Raw genomic sequence first — 16,339 nt, forward strand, 5'->3', positions numbered from 1 at the left:
CTGCTTGGTGCTCCCACACTGTGTCCTCTGCCCCTGGCCTGAGGCAGTGAGCAGTGTGTACAGCAGTTCAGTTGCATCTGTTCCTGTGTGTACACGCCATTGCAGACACAGATGGTGTTTGAAAACCCATTCTTCTAGGTTTTCCTTTCTGCTGGCTGATAGCAAATTCTGGGCAGTTAGCGACAGGTGGTAGTGATTGGTTAGAAGTTGCCAACCATGTGTTTGGTGTGGTTGGGGAGAGCCGATGAGAAATGTGCGGTTACAGAGACTCTGGGTTTTGGGAAGGTGAAGCTGGAAGTACGCAGAGTGGCAGTCTTGCCAGGCCAGTTGCCAGGGAGCCGCCTCTGTTCAGACACCTGTTGCCATGTGCTGGCCTGCCCAGTGCTTGGGCATCCCGTCTAGGACCTGCCACTGCCACCTACAGGCCTGTCTGCTCCTCACTCCAGGCCCCTCCCGGGGTTGCCTGGGCTCTTGTTTGGACCCTTCCTGACATTGTTTCCTTGAAAAGGCCAGAGCTACTGTCCTGTGAGCAGTGTCCTGGCCCCCCCCTACCCCCACAACTCCATATTTTGTTTGTTTTCTTAATCTGAGATCTCTGAGGTTCCAAGTCTGGCCGCCACAGCCATTGGTCTATCTTTGATCTCTCCGCTTCAGACTGAGGAGACTTACCCTTCATCTAGGGAGACCAAAGCTTCTTTCCTCCTCCACCCAGGCTGAGGCACCAGGCCGCCACCCGTCACCCCAGGACCTGGTCATTCTGTCTGTGCTGCCATGGCCTTCTGTGGCCTGCCTGTCCACTTCCCAGGCCCCCGAAGCCCTGCTTCCTCCAGGCCCTGAGCCCTGGGAACACTGTTCCGTGAAGGGAGCCAGACGCAAGAGCCCCATGTTTGGGGACCCCATTTCTATGAAATGTTCAGAGGAGGCAGATCCATAGATATAAGAAGTAGATTAGTGGTTGTCAGGGGCTGGGGAGGGGTTGAGAGTGCTGGCTAACGGTGTGAGCTTTCTTTTTGGGGTGATCCGGTAATTCTGAAATGGATTGTGGTGATGGTTACATGACTCTGTGATTGCATCAAAATTGCGTTGTAGTCCTAGCTGGTTTGGCTCAGTTTTCAGATGGTCGGACCCATGGACTGAAGGGTCTCAGGTTCCATTCTGGTCAAGGGCATGTACCTCAGTTGCAGGCTCTATCTGCGGTCCTGGTCGGGGTTTGTGTGGGAGGCAACTAATCGATGTGTGTCTCTTACATTGATGTTTCTCTCTCTTTCCCCCTCTCCCTTCCACTCTCTAAATATCAATGGAAAAATATCCTTGGGTGAGGATTAAGAAAACAAAATGAAAAACAGCCCCCCAAAATTTCATTGTACATTTTAAGTGAGTAAACTATATGGTATATGCATTATTTCTCAACACTGTTACAAAAGAAAAAAAAGAGTTTTGCCTTCAGGAAGAACTGCTAGAGGTTAGGAAGCTGCTAAACAGGGTTGTTTTAATTGCTCTGAAACCCCTTTTGCAGAGAGTATTACACAGAGAAATGTGTCATGAACAATTATTTTGGCATTGGCCTGGATGCGAAGATATCCCTGGACTTCAACAACAAGCGTGATGAGCACCCGGAGAAGTGCAGGTGGGTGACACCTGTGTGCACACCTGTCCTCGAGTCTTCCTCATTTCTCCTGGTCAGTAAGGTAATTTTTGGAGTCAGCAGATAAAAGGATGTGCAGTGTGCTACCTGAATGCCTTGTGTCTGCAAATGGAGGTGCTTTCAAAGGTGGGTGGAAGCAGGTGAAAGTCCAAGAGGCCAGCTCAGAGGAGGCTTCCCCGAGGGTTATCCAGGTTTGGGCAGATTCAGCATAAGAAAGCGAGGGACCCCAGTCAATGGGAAGAGGACTGAGTCTCTTAGGAGACTCCTAAGTCTGTGAGGTTCCTAGCCAGGGGCAGGCAGCACAAAGTGTGCTAAGAAGTGCACAGTGCGTCAGGAGATGGCAGGCTGGTTATTCCACCTGTAAATCGCACACCCAGAAAAGACAGAAACCCCCAGCAGCATTGATCACCAGCACTTACAGATGTGCTTTCCAATTGTCGGGTGGTACACATAATTTTATAGTCAGAAAAGCTCATGGTTATAAAATTTTTGTGAAGTTTTACCTTTCAGGGTATGATTACTTTCTTGAGAAATACTACTTTTCCAGTCCATAAACATGCCTCTGTGCCTTCCCTTCATAGATACTAATAGGAACATGTCCTTCCTGAGGGGTCACTGCCACAGGTAGTCGCTGAGTCGCACCCTTTTGTGATCAGATGCCACCCCCACACTTTTTAGCAATGACTGTAGTTAACTAGAAAGAAAGCCATGACCTACGCCCGTTCTGTCATTCCTTCTCTAGGAGCCGAACCAAGAACATGATGTGGTATGGGGTGCTGGGGACCAAAGAGCTGCTGCACAGGACCTATAAGAACCTGGAGCAAAAGGTCCTGCTGGAGGTGAGCTGGAGGGCTTCCTGTGAGCACTGCTCACTGTGGACCCCTCGGTGGGAGCCCCCCACAGCGGAGCCTCCTCGGCCCTGGGGCGGGTTGCCTGTGAGGAAGGACTGGTTGATGCCCGAATCTCTCCTTTCCTTGTCCTGCTTCTCCACCACGCAGTGTGATGGGCGGCCCATCCCGCTTCCCAGTCTCCAAGGAATTGCTGTCCTCAATATTCCCAGTTATGCCGGAGGGACCAACTTCTGGGGGGGCACCAAGGAAGATGATGTACGTACAGGGGTTCTGGTTAGCATGGGCCTGAGCTTGGGGTCAGGGAGGCGGTGACCAGAGAGGCAGCCCCTTCAAGGAGCATAGGCTACTTGGGGCCCTGATAGAGCATCAGCACTTGGGGTGCTCTGTCAGTGATGCAGAGGGATGGATGCACACCACCTTTCTTGTACTGGCAGTGGGGGTACAGTGAAGAGCAAGACAGGTGGTGTCCCCTGCTCATGAGAAGGGAGGCTGACTAGAACAGATGTGCTCAAGGCACAGGTGTGACGCAGAAGCCAGGCCCAACCCTGACTGGTGGCGATCTGGGAAGGCTTCTAGGAGGAGGGGACATCTATGTTGAGTCCTGAAGGATGATTTGGGGTCAGCCAGGTCAGGTGGAGTGTTGGGGGAGGGAAGAAGAGGAGGCTGTTCCGGGCAGAGGGTTAGTGGCTAAACAGTGACATGGGGCAGAAGTTGTCTGATGGCACTGTGCCGGGGGGGTGGGGGAGGGTGCAGAGAAGTTAGAATTCACATGGGGTTGTATAAGCCAGGGGAGAACTTCGGAATTTATGCTGAGAACTCTGGGAGGCAGTGGTAGGTTTTAACCAGGGGCATGGCTTCCTTTGTACATAAGAGCTAATAAAAATCGTTAACACTAATTGGACATTAATATGTGCTGGTCACTCTTCTGAGACTGTGCACATAGTCCTCATAACAACCCCTTGAGGCATGTACCAGTATTATCCTACTTTACAGATGAGGAAACTGAGGAACAGGGTAATGAAGTGACTTGCCAGGGTTACAAGGCTAGTAAGTGGCAGATCCGGGATTTGATCCTAGGCAGCTTGGTTTCAGGATCTTAGTAACAGGTTCATACTGTAGCTGCTGCTTCAGTTAGGACGCATCACCTCCTTGTAGGGGCCTGTCTGCTTTCACCAGAGCAACAGCCCTAACAGGGAGAAGTATGTGGCGTGTGTTCAGGGAAGTGGGAGCCCAGGTCAGCTCTGCCTCCACCTTTCAGACCTTCGCAGCTCCGTCCTTTGATGATAAGATCCTGGAGGTGGTCGCTGTGTTTGGCAGTATGCAGATGGCTGTCTCTCGGGTCATTAAGTTGCAGCATCACCGGATTGCCCAGGTACTGGCTGTGGTCCTGGAGGCAGGGAGGGCCTGGGAGGCCGTCTCTGGGAGAGCAGGACCTGGCCCAGAACCACAGTCTTGACATTGCACTCTCCCTAATAAATGCGTCCTGGTGCAGAGCCCAGAAGAGTGGGTGCTCAAAATTGGGACCAATTAGCACCCAGCCTGAGCTCCCTGCCCTGACTTTTTCTGGGGGTGCCCCCTGTCTACCCCTCTTGCTGAGGTGGGATGAGATGAGACAGGCCTGGCCTGGATTTGGACCATGCCTGCAGCTTTCAGAAGTGGCAACTTGTGCTTAGGAACAGAGGCTGAGCATATATGTCCGGTGGAGAAAGTGTGGCCTCGCCTAGCTACTCTGAGACCCAGTGCGGGAGGGGATGTAGTGCCTGCGCCCCGCCCCCCGCCCCTCCCCGTTGCTTATTTCTGGTGATGGGTTGGGAAGGGTCTGTCAATCTGTGGGGTGGGGGAGGGTGGTGCTTTATGCCCAGAAACCTGGGTGGGAGCTGACACACCAGCTGACTTGAGCTGCAGCCTGTGTTGTCCCACCTGTTCCCAAAGGAGGCTGCTGGGATTTCACTGTTTCAGGTCTTTGACTGCATTTTTTGTTGCAGAGAGGAGCAGTGCATTCTTTCCCACTTGTGGGCTGTTGGCTCTGTTCAGTGTCGCATGTGCTCAGGGACCCAGTGGCTCTTGGAAGCCATGTGCCCCGACCCTGGGCCTGGTGTTTGTGCCTGATCACTGAGATTTCCTCTGCGATCACAGAGGCAGTTCTGGGCGAGGGGACAGTGGGGCTAGGGCACAGACCCTAAGGCTCCCTGAGCTTCGACCTGGACAGGGATGCTCTGACTGCAGGGTTGGCTGTGGGTGTGGTGCCTGCTGCTCCGGAGGGCAGCTGCCTATGCAGGGTGCAGGGCAGGAAGGTTCCTGTAGTGCCCAGCGGCTGTGAGGCTCCTTGGTGAGCTCTGTGCACGAGTAATGCTGTGATGTTTGCTCAGTGTCGCACGGTGAAGATTTCCATCCTGGGTGAGGAGGGCGTGCCTGTGCAGGTGGACGGAGAGGCCTGGGTCCAACCTCCGGGATACATTCGGATTATCCACAAGAACCGGGCCCAGATGCTCACCCGAGACAGGGTAAGAGGCTGCCTTTGGGGCCAGGGCGCACCTGCAGGCACATCTGTGCTGCTTCTATAAGAAGCCTCGGGGGTTTTTAATGTTTAGTTCTGGGAAATTATTCTTTTTTAGACGCCAGTATTAAGCCAATGGTGTAGGAATTCCTAGGACCGTTTCTCTTCCCCAGTGTAGAAGAGTCTGCCTCTCCCTCTCTGGGAGCCTAGCATGTCAGGTGTGCTTGTCATTGGTAGAGACATGCTCACCTAGAGGGCAGTAGAAAGTGTAACTCTGGGTTCTCGTGCCCTAGGCATTTGAGAACACGCTAAAGTCCTGGGAAGACAAGCAGAAGTGCGAACTGCCTCGCCCGCCGTCTTTCTCCCTGCACCTGGGGATCCTGTCCGAGGAAGAGGCCACCCAGATGGACCAGTTTGGGCAGGCGGCGGGAGCCCTTATCCACAGGTCAGTTTCCGCTCACTGGAGCGCCAGGGCTCCACGCCCATCACTGGCATGCATGGGTTGAGTTCCTCCTCCCAAACCCTTGGTGCTGGTTGGCCTCCTTCACGCAACCCAGCAGGGTTTCTGCTTGCCCTTGGCTTTGATTTATTTCCACCGATCCTCTTTGAGAGCTACTCAGTTTACGTAGATGGAAGTTTAAAATCTACGCGTGTTTTCAGAGCCAGCTCACAGATCTGCACACCTGTCCTGGATTCCTAGGAACGGTGCACTTACAGCTTCCACTTTAGACCACCCTTCATCTGCTCTGATGTGTGGTGTTTCTCGTTTTCTCTAGCATCCGAGAGATAGCTCAGTCCCATCGAGACATGGAGCAAGAACTTGCCCACGCCGTCAACGCCAGCTCCAAGTCCATGGACCGTGTGTACAGCAAGCCCAGAACCACGGAGGTACCTGCCCTTTTCCGGTCTTGCTCCTCTGGGCATGTGTAGCCCTCGGGCCTCCTCCATGGTGTCTTTCCTGGTTGTTCTCAGGGGCTGAGCTGCAGCTTTGTCCTGGAGCTGGTGAACAACATGAAGGCCCTGCGCAGCGAGACAGAGCTGCTGCTGTCCGGGAAGATGGCCCTGGTGAGCTGAGGAGCCGGGCTCTTGTGGGACGTGGCCATTGTCGCACATTTCAGTCCAGATTTTCTGGCTTTAAGAATCTAGACTCATTGCTGGGAGGGGCCTCAGAGCTCCTGTGACCTGACTGTGTGGTTGGAGCGTCCACTTCTGGCCATACCTCCCCACGCCATCCCTAGCATGTCAGATTCCTGCAGACGTGACCGCCTTTGTCATCGTAGACAGAATTCTCCCTTAGACGTCTGTAGGTCGGCAACCATCCTCCTGGGCCCTGGTAGGCACACGAGGTCACTGCCCATCCTCACTCAGCCCTGCAGACCTGGCTGAAGCGGCGGCTCTGGGGAAGCACTCAGGGTGGGGAGGTTACTGGGTCACAGGAGCTAAAATAGGGAAAGGCCGAGAGATGGCCTGACCAACCTTCTTGTTTTAAAAAATGAGGACTTGAAAGGCCGTGCAGGCGAAACAACTTGCTAAAAGTCACACAGCCGGAGAATGGCCCCAAAAGTCTAGTTTTAATACCCTCTGCTCTTCCCTCCAATGTGCCGCGCTGTCCTGGAATGGAACGGCATTTCCTGCAGCTGGTGCCGGCGGGCTGGTCTGTCCCTTTTGACAGAGGGCCCACGGCACAGGGAGGCAGGTGAAGCGTCAGCCCTTGAGTGTGACTGTCCGGCAGGCGTGGTTTCCTGCACTGTTTATGGAGGAGAGCTTAGTTCTCTCCCCCAGCCCTCCTCAGAAGGGGAGGTTTAGAGGACCTCTGAGTGAGCTCAGCCCTGGGGACTGCGTGGCCCCAGCTCCACTGCTAATAACCAGCGCGTCTCTCTTCCCCACGCGGGAGCAGCAGTTGGACCCCCCTCAGAAGGAGCGGCTGGGGGCTGCTCTTGCCGAGATGGACCGACAGCTCAGGAAGCTAGTGGACACCCCCTGGCTGTGCCAGCCCATGGAGCCCAGTGATGAAGAGGTATGTGGGCACAGGCCTTCAGCGTGGGCACCCTCAGTGCAGGTATTGAGTGTGCTCTGTACAGCTTTGGGGTTAAGACAGGGGTGGGCAAACTTTTTGACTCGAGGGCCACAATGGGTTCTTAAACTGGACCGGAGGGCCGGAACAAAAGCATGCATGGAGTGTTTGTGTGAACTAATATAAATTCAAAGTAAACATCATTACATAAAAGGGTACGGTCTTTTTTTTTTTTTTTAGTTTTATTCATTTCAAGCGGGCCGTAGTTTGCCCACGGCTGGGTTAAAATGATGTCAGTCTTGTAGCCCCTGATATGGCTTCTTGAGTCTTCTTTAGTCAGATGCTGTGGAGAGAGGCTGGCGGGAGGAAGGAGTTGGGGGGTGGTATCGAGAAGGACCGTTGGTAGCTGGGCATGTGTTGCCCTTGGAAGCAGAACTCCTTGCTGACCCAGGAGTGGGCAGAAAGAAGGCTGAGCCCAACGCACTGCTTCCCCTCCTGTGGACAAACATTGGTCGGTTAAATGGCAGCTTTTTGGAAGTTTGTTTGTGACAGGGACAGAGTTGGTGTGTTTGACACTTACTCACACTTTTCTTCTTCACGCATTAGAGACCCCCCACTTGGCACAGGTTCTAGAGTTGGACAGACAGGACCCCAGGCACATTGCGCCCTGGGATGCAATCGCCTCCTGCCGCGGAGAGCAGGCAGAAGAGCCCAGACAGGTGCTTGCCAAAGGGTCGTTTTTGTGGGCAGCGTCTGGATAAAGGCAAACCCTAGGCTGCCTTCCTCTCAGGGATAGCGAGCAGAGTGGGCCAGGAGGAAGTTCACCCTGGGTGACACATCCCACAAGGTAACTGCTGGGCACCAACATTGAGCAGCCCAGTCCTCGGCACAAGGAAGCCTCAGATGCTAACTCAGAGTGGAGATTGTGCTCCTACGTCCGGCCCTGAGCACGTCGGGGCTCCTCCCTCCACACAGATGTCCTCTGAAGATGGAGAATGGAGGGCTAGGCTTGTCTTCAGTTCATGGGCAGAGGAGCAGCTGCAGCCATGGCGGGCTCGCAGCCTGGTGCATGGCTGCAGGGTCACCGACCCACCCTGTTTGTTTGGGACTGTCTGGTCTTGGTACTAAAAGCCCATGTCACAGGGATTATAGCTCCAATGCTTCAAACCTAAGAATGTTTTCAAAACAAATATCACCAAGTGCTGTGCAGCCGCCACAGAAACAAACACAAACCACCACAGGTCGTCCCTGTGATGACCCTATAAGCATGTCTAGAGCCACTGGTTTCTAGGTTCCCGGACATGGGCTCAAGGGATAGTGCAGGTGTTAGTTCTTGCAGGAGTCGGTGGGAAATAGTACAGGTAGGTGGAGCCTAAGGGCAGGTTTCGTTACAAACCAGAAACGCTCTGCACTCAGGGAGGGCAGCATGCAACGCAGGGAGGGGCTGGGGCATTGCCTTCATCCGATGGAACCTGAGGCCAGAAATTGCAGCCAGATGTCCTCGGAACAGCACTGGGCCCTGGGGCTTCCTGTGGCTCCCCTGCTGGCCGCCTGACCACTCAGTGCTCCCTCCACCGGGCTCCGGTCAGTCTCCCTTGCGAGGGAGGAGATGGGGGTGAAGTGCAGAGGCCCCAAGGAACCCTGGAGGGGATGATGGCATTTCTACTAAAAAAATAGGAAAGTCATTTACTTGAAAGAAAAAAAATAAGGCAAATCTATGAGCTGGGTTTTTGGGAAAGTAAAATAAGTCAAACTACTCTCTGGCAAATATAATCAAAGAAAAAATGAACAGAATGCAGTGTTGAAGGGAATGTAACAAAACACAAGAAAATAAAGCAAGTTATAGTAAAAGAAATGATAATAAATTTTAAAATCTTGATGAAACTGTTGATTTTTCAGGAAAAATTTAAACTATACAAATTGAAATCTGAAGACATTTAAAAAAGAATAGCCACAGAACAACTTGCAAAATAATCTAAGTAAATACAGCTTCCAAAGGCAAACTGCCAAGGAATGTGTACTTCCAAATGTAAGCAGCAGCATTAAGCTGGAAAAAGACAGACATTGTCCCAGTTCATTTTTTTAAATTGTGGGGAGAAACATAAAAGGTACCAGTCTCTGTCCTGTCTAACTTTAGTGTTAAGTGTATTCACAATATTGTGAAACAAATGTCCAGAACTTTCAGTTTACTTTTTAAAATTAGCACATTGATTCCAAAATTCAGTATTATCAGTAGATCCGTACAAGTCATTTTTTAAATCAAATAATTGATGAAAGAGCTGATTTTTAGAAGAACTCTAGCTGGAAAGTGCAGCGGGATTAAAAGATCATTTTGTGTCCCCTGTGAAATACTGGCATAGGCAGGTCATTGGTGGGGAAGGGAGGGGTGGGCTTAGCCAGTGACCTCCTCTTGCCCAAAAGTGTCCATGTCCTGAGCAGCCTTGCGCTGCAGGGAGGAGCAGGGAGCCATCAGTTCTTACAGGACAGACAGCTGGTTTGTTGGTGGGTGAAGCGGGGTGGGGGGTGTAGGGGGAGAGACTGAGGTTGCTTGGGGACCTGGTCAGGGCCCTGGTTCAGATCAGCGCACTGAGGACAGACTGACCTTGAAGCAGTTGGGGAGATCGGGCACAAGAAGAATTCATTAGCTATACATGGATTGTTGGTGGTGGTTTTGCGTGATAATGGTGCTGTGATTGTGTTTAAAAAAGAGGATTGTCTCTTAGAGTTGCTTATGAAGTAGTCTTGGTGGAATAATTTATCTGAAATGTGTGTATTTTAAAAGGCTGGGGAGTGCTCCCTTTGGCAGCACATATACTAAAATTGGAACCATACAGAGAAGATTAGCATGACCCCTGCGCAAGGATGACATGCAAATTTGTGAAGCCTTCCATATATATATATATATATATATATATATATATATATATATATATATATATATATTTTTTTTTTTTTAATAAAAAATAAAAGGTTGGGGAGACAAAGTACTATAACATGTTGATAATCAGCCTCATTCTACTGGTCTCCTGTCATGAATGGATGAACATATCCATATTAAAAGTTAGAAATAAATGTAATGCTCATTTACATTAATAAAAATTATATAAACTCAGGAACAGGATTTTGTTTGGCTCCTGCAGGAAGCGCTGCGAAGTGCAAGGTGGGTGCCAGCCTGTGTGGGGGACCCATGAGCTGGGCTGATCGCCTGGGAGCTGAAGGTCTAGCAGAGCAGCTGTTAGAATCAATGATGGACAGTTTTGCTGAGTATAAGGAATTTGTAACTGTAAGTTTCTTGAGTGGTCGGTGAGAAAATATCTTGGTGAGATCTCTTTCATAGTAGAGGACTTAAAACTTAGAATGCCTATGATAGGAAGTCCATGAAGGCGACTCTGAAGGGCGTGCAGGGAGTTAGAGCGAGCGGCTCCACAGCACATTCCCACTATGAGGCACTTGTCATTTCCAAACTCTTGGGTTTGGTGCAGTGCCAGTGAACATCCCTGTGCAGTTTTTTCAGTGTGACCCAATGTCCCTATCATAAGCTGCGAAGTCTAACCGTGAGGGTCAGTGTGGGGATGTAGGGGGCTGGGTCCTGGCGTGGATTCCAAGCCGGCGAGGGCAGGAAAAAAGGGGCACAGCTGGGGAATAGGGAACGTGGCTTTATTTGCAAGTGCAGCCAGTGACACACGCTCAGCTTGAAACACGGTATCTGTGTGCACGGAATACAGGCTACCAGGGCGGAAGGAAAGTCGAGTGAGGGATGCTGGGCAGAGTTGGCTCTGCCTGGCCCCTGGAGTGCGCTGTGGAGCTGTGGCTGTCCAGTGGGGGTCAGGGTCACGCTTGCTCCCCTCCTTGACAGTCTGCCTCCAGGAGTAAAATCCAAGGGAAGAGTGCAAAGTGCAGGAAAAGCTTTATTTAGGAAGTTGTGCATGACACAGTTGGGAAAGCAAGGCAGTTCTGTAGCTGCAGACAGATGACTCCTGCAGGCCACAGTGGCGGGGGGTGTGGGTGGGAGGTATGGAGGGTAGAGGGGGGGCATCAGCCTGGGAAAGCACTAGAAGATTGGCTAAATAACCTATTTAATAATCTCCCTATAATGGTACTGATGTCTATACTAATAAAAGGGTAATATGCTAATTAGACCAGGTCAACCGAACATCCTTCTGGACAAAACCATGATGGTGGGGCCGAGGCAGAGGCAGTTAGGGCCGAGATCAGGCTGGCAGGGAAGAGCATTTAGGGCTGAGATCAGGCTGGCAGGGGAGAGAATTTAGGGGCGAGATCAGGCTGGCAGGGGGTTAGGGGCTATCAGGCCAGCAGGGGAGGGCAGTTGAGGGTGAATTGGCCTGCAGGGGAGGGCAATTGGGGGCAACCAGGCCGGCAGGGGAGGGCCGTTGGGGGCTACCACGTCAGCAGGGGAGAGCAGTTGGGGGCATTAGACAGGCAGGCAGGTGAGTGGTTAGGAGCCAGTGGTCCTGGATTGCAGGAGGGATGTCCGAGGGGTCCCAGATTGGAGAGGGTGCAGGCCAGGCTGAGGGACACCTCTACGCCCCCCCCCCCCCCCCGTGCATGAATTTCATGCACCGGGCCTCTAGTTTAAATAATATTTACAAAGCTTTTTAATCACATGGGAAATGCATGGTGTAAAATGAAAAGTGAAATATGAAAATACACACAGCGATCACTGTGAAACCACTTCTAAAAGGCATTAGAAATTAACAAACACTAGACTAAAAATAAAGGAAAAACACAAGAATAAGTAAATTTGGAACAAAGCATCTTTAGGCCCTGCTGCCTCTCTGATCCAGGTGTGACTTGGGGCTTGGTGCCCTGGTGTCTGATTCTCAGTGTTTCTTGCTTTCCACACAGAATGTGATGGATCTTTCCAAACGCAGCCGCAGTGGAAAATTCCGCCTGGTGACTAAGTTTAAGAAGGAGAAGAACAGCAAGAACAGAGATGCCCACAGCAGCCTGGGAGCCCCGGGTACCTGCCTCCTTCCTCTGGCTGTGTGCGCCGCTGTGTGTGCCTCCCAGCCTCCCCTTCCTCCCCTGGTCCTGTGGCTCTTCCCCGATTTCCCAGGCCGCCCCCCCCCAACCCCCCCCCCCCCCCCCAGTGGCCTGCAGGAGTCTTCTGTCTGCAGCTACAGAACTGTGCCTTGCTTTCCCCTCTGTGTTGGGTGCTGACCGTTGTCATTTCCTGCCCTGAACTTGTTCCCCATGTAGACAAGGTGACTGGCCACTGCGCCACCTGCCTGCCTGGATTGGGGGTTTGGGGTGGGAGGACAGCAGAGGTGACGAGACAGAGACACAGAGCTCCCACTCAGACCTGCTTCCTCTGTGGGGCTGCTGATTACCTTTCAGTTGGTTCACTGATCAAGGCCCCTGCCCCTCGGGACCTGGGCCACCAGCTCTTGTGGGCGGTGAAATCAATAGAAAATGATACTAAAGGAAATTTTTCTTTTGGGTCAGCAAATTGGTGCTTAAAGTCTCCGTCTGAAGAGTTGGCCCTGAGCACTGCTTTCCCCAGCGCCCTCGGGTGCCAGGGCCCAGCCTGGGCTTGGGTGGCATTGGTGCCCGCTGGGGCAGTGCCCTTTGATTATTCTTTTTCGCATGTTTGTCCAGAAATTGGGTTTCTTTTAATGATCGTGGCTCTGACTACATGAACTTTCTGCGTGTCTCCCTTCCTGCCGTGGCTCAAACTGAAATGAACCCTCTTACAACAGCGATTTTCAACCAGTGTGCTGCGGAATGTTTAAAAAACGCAGTGCCTGACTGTTCAGTCAGGGTCACTGACCTCTTTCCCTTAGATTGTCCAATTAAAAAATAATCATAGCAGCCAGCAAAACAATAGCCATCCGAAATGAATAAATCAAAATTATGCCTATATTTTTTGTCAGATCGGCAAAAAATATACTTTTTGGTGTGACGCAGAAGTTTATGTGCCAGGAGGTGAACGGCTGAAACTGCTCGAGGTGGAGGGAAAGCTGGCTTTAGCTGCACAGCCAGACCCACTTTCCCTCCATTTGGTGCCTATGACTCCTCTGGGGACACGGGGACAGGGCTGCAGGGACAGACACCAGCTCCTGCCGCAGCTGCACCCCTTTCTGCACAGCTCAGGGCAGTGCCAGTTGCTGGGGCATTGTGGGTGCTGGCTGCTGTGGTGTTCTGGGGTGCCTGTTGTTGGGGTGTCGTGGGTGCTGGCTACTGTGGTGTTTCAGGGTGCCTGCCGCTGGGGTGTCTGGGGCACCTCGGTGCCTGCTGCTGCCTGCCTGGTGCTGGGCGCTGGCACTCACTGCTCTCCTGCTTTTCCGTCTCTGACAGTTCACCTCTGGGGGACAGAGGAGGTTGCTGCTTGGCTGGAGCACCTCAGTCTCTGTGAGTATAAGGACATCTTCACTCGGCACGACATCCGGGGCTCCGAGCTCCTGCACCTGGAGCGGAGAGACCTCAAGGTACTTCCACACCTGGGCTTGCCCGCGGCTCCGTCTGTCCCCTCCCTCTGACCTGGCCATGTCCCAGATCAGGATTCTCTTTACGTTTCTTCTCGGCCCTTTGTGTACAACGCGGGGTGACGCATGCGACTCGGGGTGACGTGTGCGGGGCTCTGGGCAGTGATGTCTCTACCCACCATACCCAGAAGGAGCCAGAGCAGACAGGCGAGGGGGCGGGGGGGACTTTGCTCTGCTGAGCCTGGTTGGATGGGAACTGTTGTCACTGAAGAGCTCCCTGTGGTGGAGGACTCGGAACACAAGAGGTTCCTCTGTCGGTGACACAGTCGATTAGAGTCAGGGAGACCCTGTGGCTGCTGGGGGCCTGGCAGCTTCCCCAGTGCAGCCCTTCTCACCTGTGTCCATGCGCACGGGCTTACATTGCAGGCTGGGCGCCTCGCCTCATCTCGGGGGACAGGGAGGGGCGCCTGGCCCAGCTCAGGGGTGTGGTCTCGGCGCCACGTCCTGGGCAGTGGTGCTTGGGGAGGGAGGGTTTTACTTGCTGCCGGTTGTGTGTGGTCTTTGTCTTGGGTGGTGGTCCCTCAGCAGTGTTGGTGACTGGATCACAGGAGGGGTGTGGAGGCAGCTGCACACTTGTCACTTCTTATGCCGTTCCTGTCCATCTGGTGTCACCATCACTTCCCTCATTTGTGTGCAGAGTTGCTGGGCAGCCCATGGTGGCGCCCGGGGCCTGGCTTGCTGCCTGGCATCAGGGTGCTGTGCTCTCGTTGCAGGACCTCGGCGTGACCAAGGTGGGCCACATGAAGAGGATCCTGTGTGGCATCAAGGAGCTGAGCCGCAGCCCCCCTGCCACCGAGGCCTAGCCTCCGCCCTCTCGGCCTGCGTCCTCCGTTCCTCCTGCGACTGAGGCGGGGCCCGTCCTGGGCCCTTCTCATGGTGCTATTTCTACGCCCTGTGCTCGTGACAGGAAGCCTCTCGGACACTGTTCCTGGCCAGCTCCAGGGCCTCGGGCACACCAACATGGCTACCTTTGGACACGCACCATTCTAACCCAGTGGTGTACGTGGTGACCGTGCCACCACCTCTCTGCTCGCTGACCTACGTCCTGGGCCAGGTCTGGCCTCCCTGGCCCCTGGCATCCCAGCAGAAACAGCCTGGCTGGGCTGCACACAAGTGTCCCAGGGCTCCTCTCTGCCCTTTCATAGCGCGTTGTCAGGCACCGTCTCCCGCCAGCCACTCATGGTTCTCCACAGAGCCCTACGAGGCCGCCACCCACTGCAAATGTCCCTGCTCATTATGAGGTCCTGCCTTCCCTGGTTCGTAGGCACTGTGGATGCGTTTCCAGTCCTGTTCATTCAAATGTGACGTGAAAAGAAAGGAACACTTGCTCCTCCTGGAGCTGGTAAACAGGTAGCCACGTTCTAGGGCTGATGAAGCCCTTCCCCTATGTCTCGGGTCCCTCCTGAGCTGCGGCGGGGGACTTGGTCCTGTGTGTCCAGGATGCAGTAGCCTCGGTGCTGTCCGGGGCCGGGAGCACCCGATGGCCAGTGGCCTCCCTGCAACGGAGGCTGTGTGTTGCACGGGGTCAGTATTTCTCTGGAGACAGCATGTCCATTCTGTGGGACAACAGGCTGCTGCCCGGGCTGTCCTGAGAGCCTCTGACCCGTGGGTGGCTTCTCGTCTGGTGCTGCCAGGCCCCAGGTTCCTGGAGGTGTCGGTGCCTGTGTAGCTCTGCAAGCCGTCACTGCCTTTGACTTTGCCCCTTGCTGCCCTTCCAGAGACAGTCACACCTTACAGGGCTCTCTTCCACCCTGGAAAGGGGGTTCTACGACCCCCACCCCTGGGTGCCAGGATCCCGCATCCCAAAGGGGGGGGGCTGACCTTGTGAGGGGACTGGGCAGGAGGCCTCAGGGCGCTGTCCAGAGTCACCCATAGGGGCCCCTTGGGGACTCACAGCTGAACAGCATTTACCTGCCACTCACTTTGCAGACCCCTCTGACCAGCGTGCCCAGTGGGTCCTCCCTGGGCCTGGCCAGGCACCCGTCTCTGGTTTGGGGGTGCTCGCACTGGTGGTTCTTCTGGGTGCCCAATCCTGTGCTCACGTGTGGCATTGTGGCGGGGTTTGGAGAGCCCCGTGTTCTACACATACCTTCATTGGAGGTGAGGCCAGGTAGCTGTGTCTGCCTTCCCTGCCTCGTGATTCTCTTCCCCATCAGAACAGCTGAAGGTGAAGAAAGGCACTGCCCTGTTTGAGGTGGGCACCTGGATTCTAAGGTTCCCAGGGCGTCTGGATGGGACGGGACAGGCTGGAGCTCGGGGAGTTGCAGGGGGAGTTAGGTTTGGGTCATGTGTGGTATTTAAAGTTAACACTTTGTCAGTGATGAAAGCAGCACTGTTTACATAAAAGCCATTTTTAAAAATCTCGTCAGAAGCAAAGGAATGAACGTCCGTTTTGCATGAAGGTGCGTCAGTGAAGGGCGGGCATCCGTGCCTTGTGGTGTCTTTGTGGTTGCACGTGGGGCTGTACCTCTGCCCGCTCCAGCACCCCTGCTGTGTCCTAGGGTGGGGTGTCTGTCAGTGTGGAGGCAGGAAGGATACCTGGAGTGTCTTGGAGAAAAGGTTTTGTGTTCTTGGGTGGACTCACCCTCATATTTATGATCTTAATTTATACAGCACTCACCGTGGAGCATATGCCTGCTGTGTTGCTATGTACATAGTCCACGTCAGGGGTTGTAAATAAGTGGTTGTGTGTGTAAATAAAAGAAGCCTGTTTTGGATCTCTCATTGTCTGATTTCTTGTCCTCATTCCTTGTACTTTGACATAAAATGTCGGTTGCCAAAATCCTTCCAAACTCCATCAGAATGACATTTTTCAGCTGCTCTAAA

The 16,339-nt window shown here is 53.3% G+C and overlaps 1 protein-coding gene and 1 non-coding gene across 7 annotated transcripts in view; both read left to right on the forward strand.

Moving 5' to 3' along the window:
- DGKD (diacylglycerol kinase delta) overlaps positions 1-16,230 on the forward strand; it is a 115,592-nt gene extending 99,362 nt beyond the window's left edge. For 5 of the 6 annotated variants that reach the window (XM_036319950.1, XM_036319952.1, XM_036319951.1 and 2 more), the window contains 12 exons: positions 1,517-1,627; positions 2,388-2,484; positions 2,644-2,751; positions 3,755-3,868; positions 4,866-5,000; positions 5,287-5,438; positions 5,770-5,881; positions 5,966-6,058; positions 6,891-7,010; positions 11,874-11,988; positions 13,326-13,456; positions 14,227-16,230. In XM_036319950.1, the coding sequence (XP_036175843.1) occupies positions 1,517-1,627; positions 2,388-2,484; positions 2,644-2,751; positions 3,755-3,868; positions 4,866-5,000; positions 5,287-5,438; positions 5,770-5,881; positions 5,966-6,058; positions 6,891-7,010; positions 11,874-11,988; positions 13,326-13,456; positions 14,227-14,316 (1,378 nt within the window). In that variant the 3' untranslated portion in view covers positions 14,317-16,230. Of the gene's footprint in view, positions 1-1,516; positions 1,628-2,387; positions 2,485-2,643; positions 2,752-3,754; positions 3,869-4,865; positions 5,001-5,286; positions 5,439-5,769; positions 5,882-5,965; positions 6,059-6,890; positions 7,011-10,147; positions 10,214-11,873; positions 11,989-13,325; positions 13,457-14,226 lie in introns of those variants that run through there. The other variant, XM_036319953.1, reaches the window with a different exon arrangement.
- On the forward strand, positions 9,798-9,904 carry LOC118662399. Its single transcript, XR_004969754.1, has one exon. It is a non-coding gene; the product is annotated as a U6 spliceosomal RNA (small nuclear RNA).
- Positions 16,231-16,339: the final 109 nt, after the last annotated feature.

Source organism: Myotis myotis, unplaced genomic scaffold (assembly GCF_014108235.1).
Source record: "Myotis myotis isolate mMyoMyo1 unplaced genomic scaffold, mMyoMyo1.p scaffold_m19_p_8, whole genome shotgun sequence".
In the NCBI taxonomy this organism is placed as follows: domain Eukaryota; kingdom Metazoa; phylum Chordata; class Mammalia; order Chiroptera; family Vespertilionidae; genus Myotis; species Myotis myotis.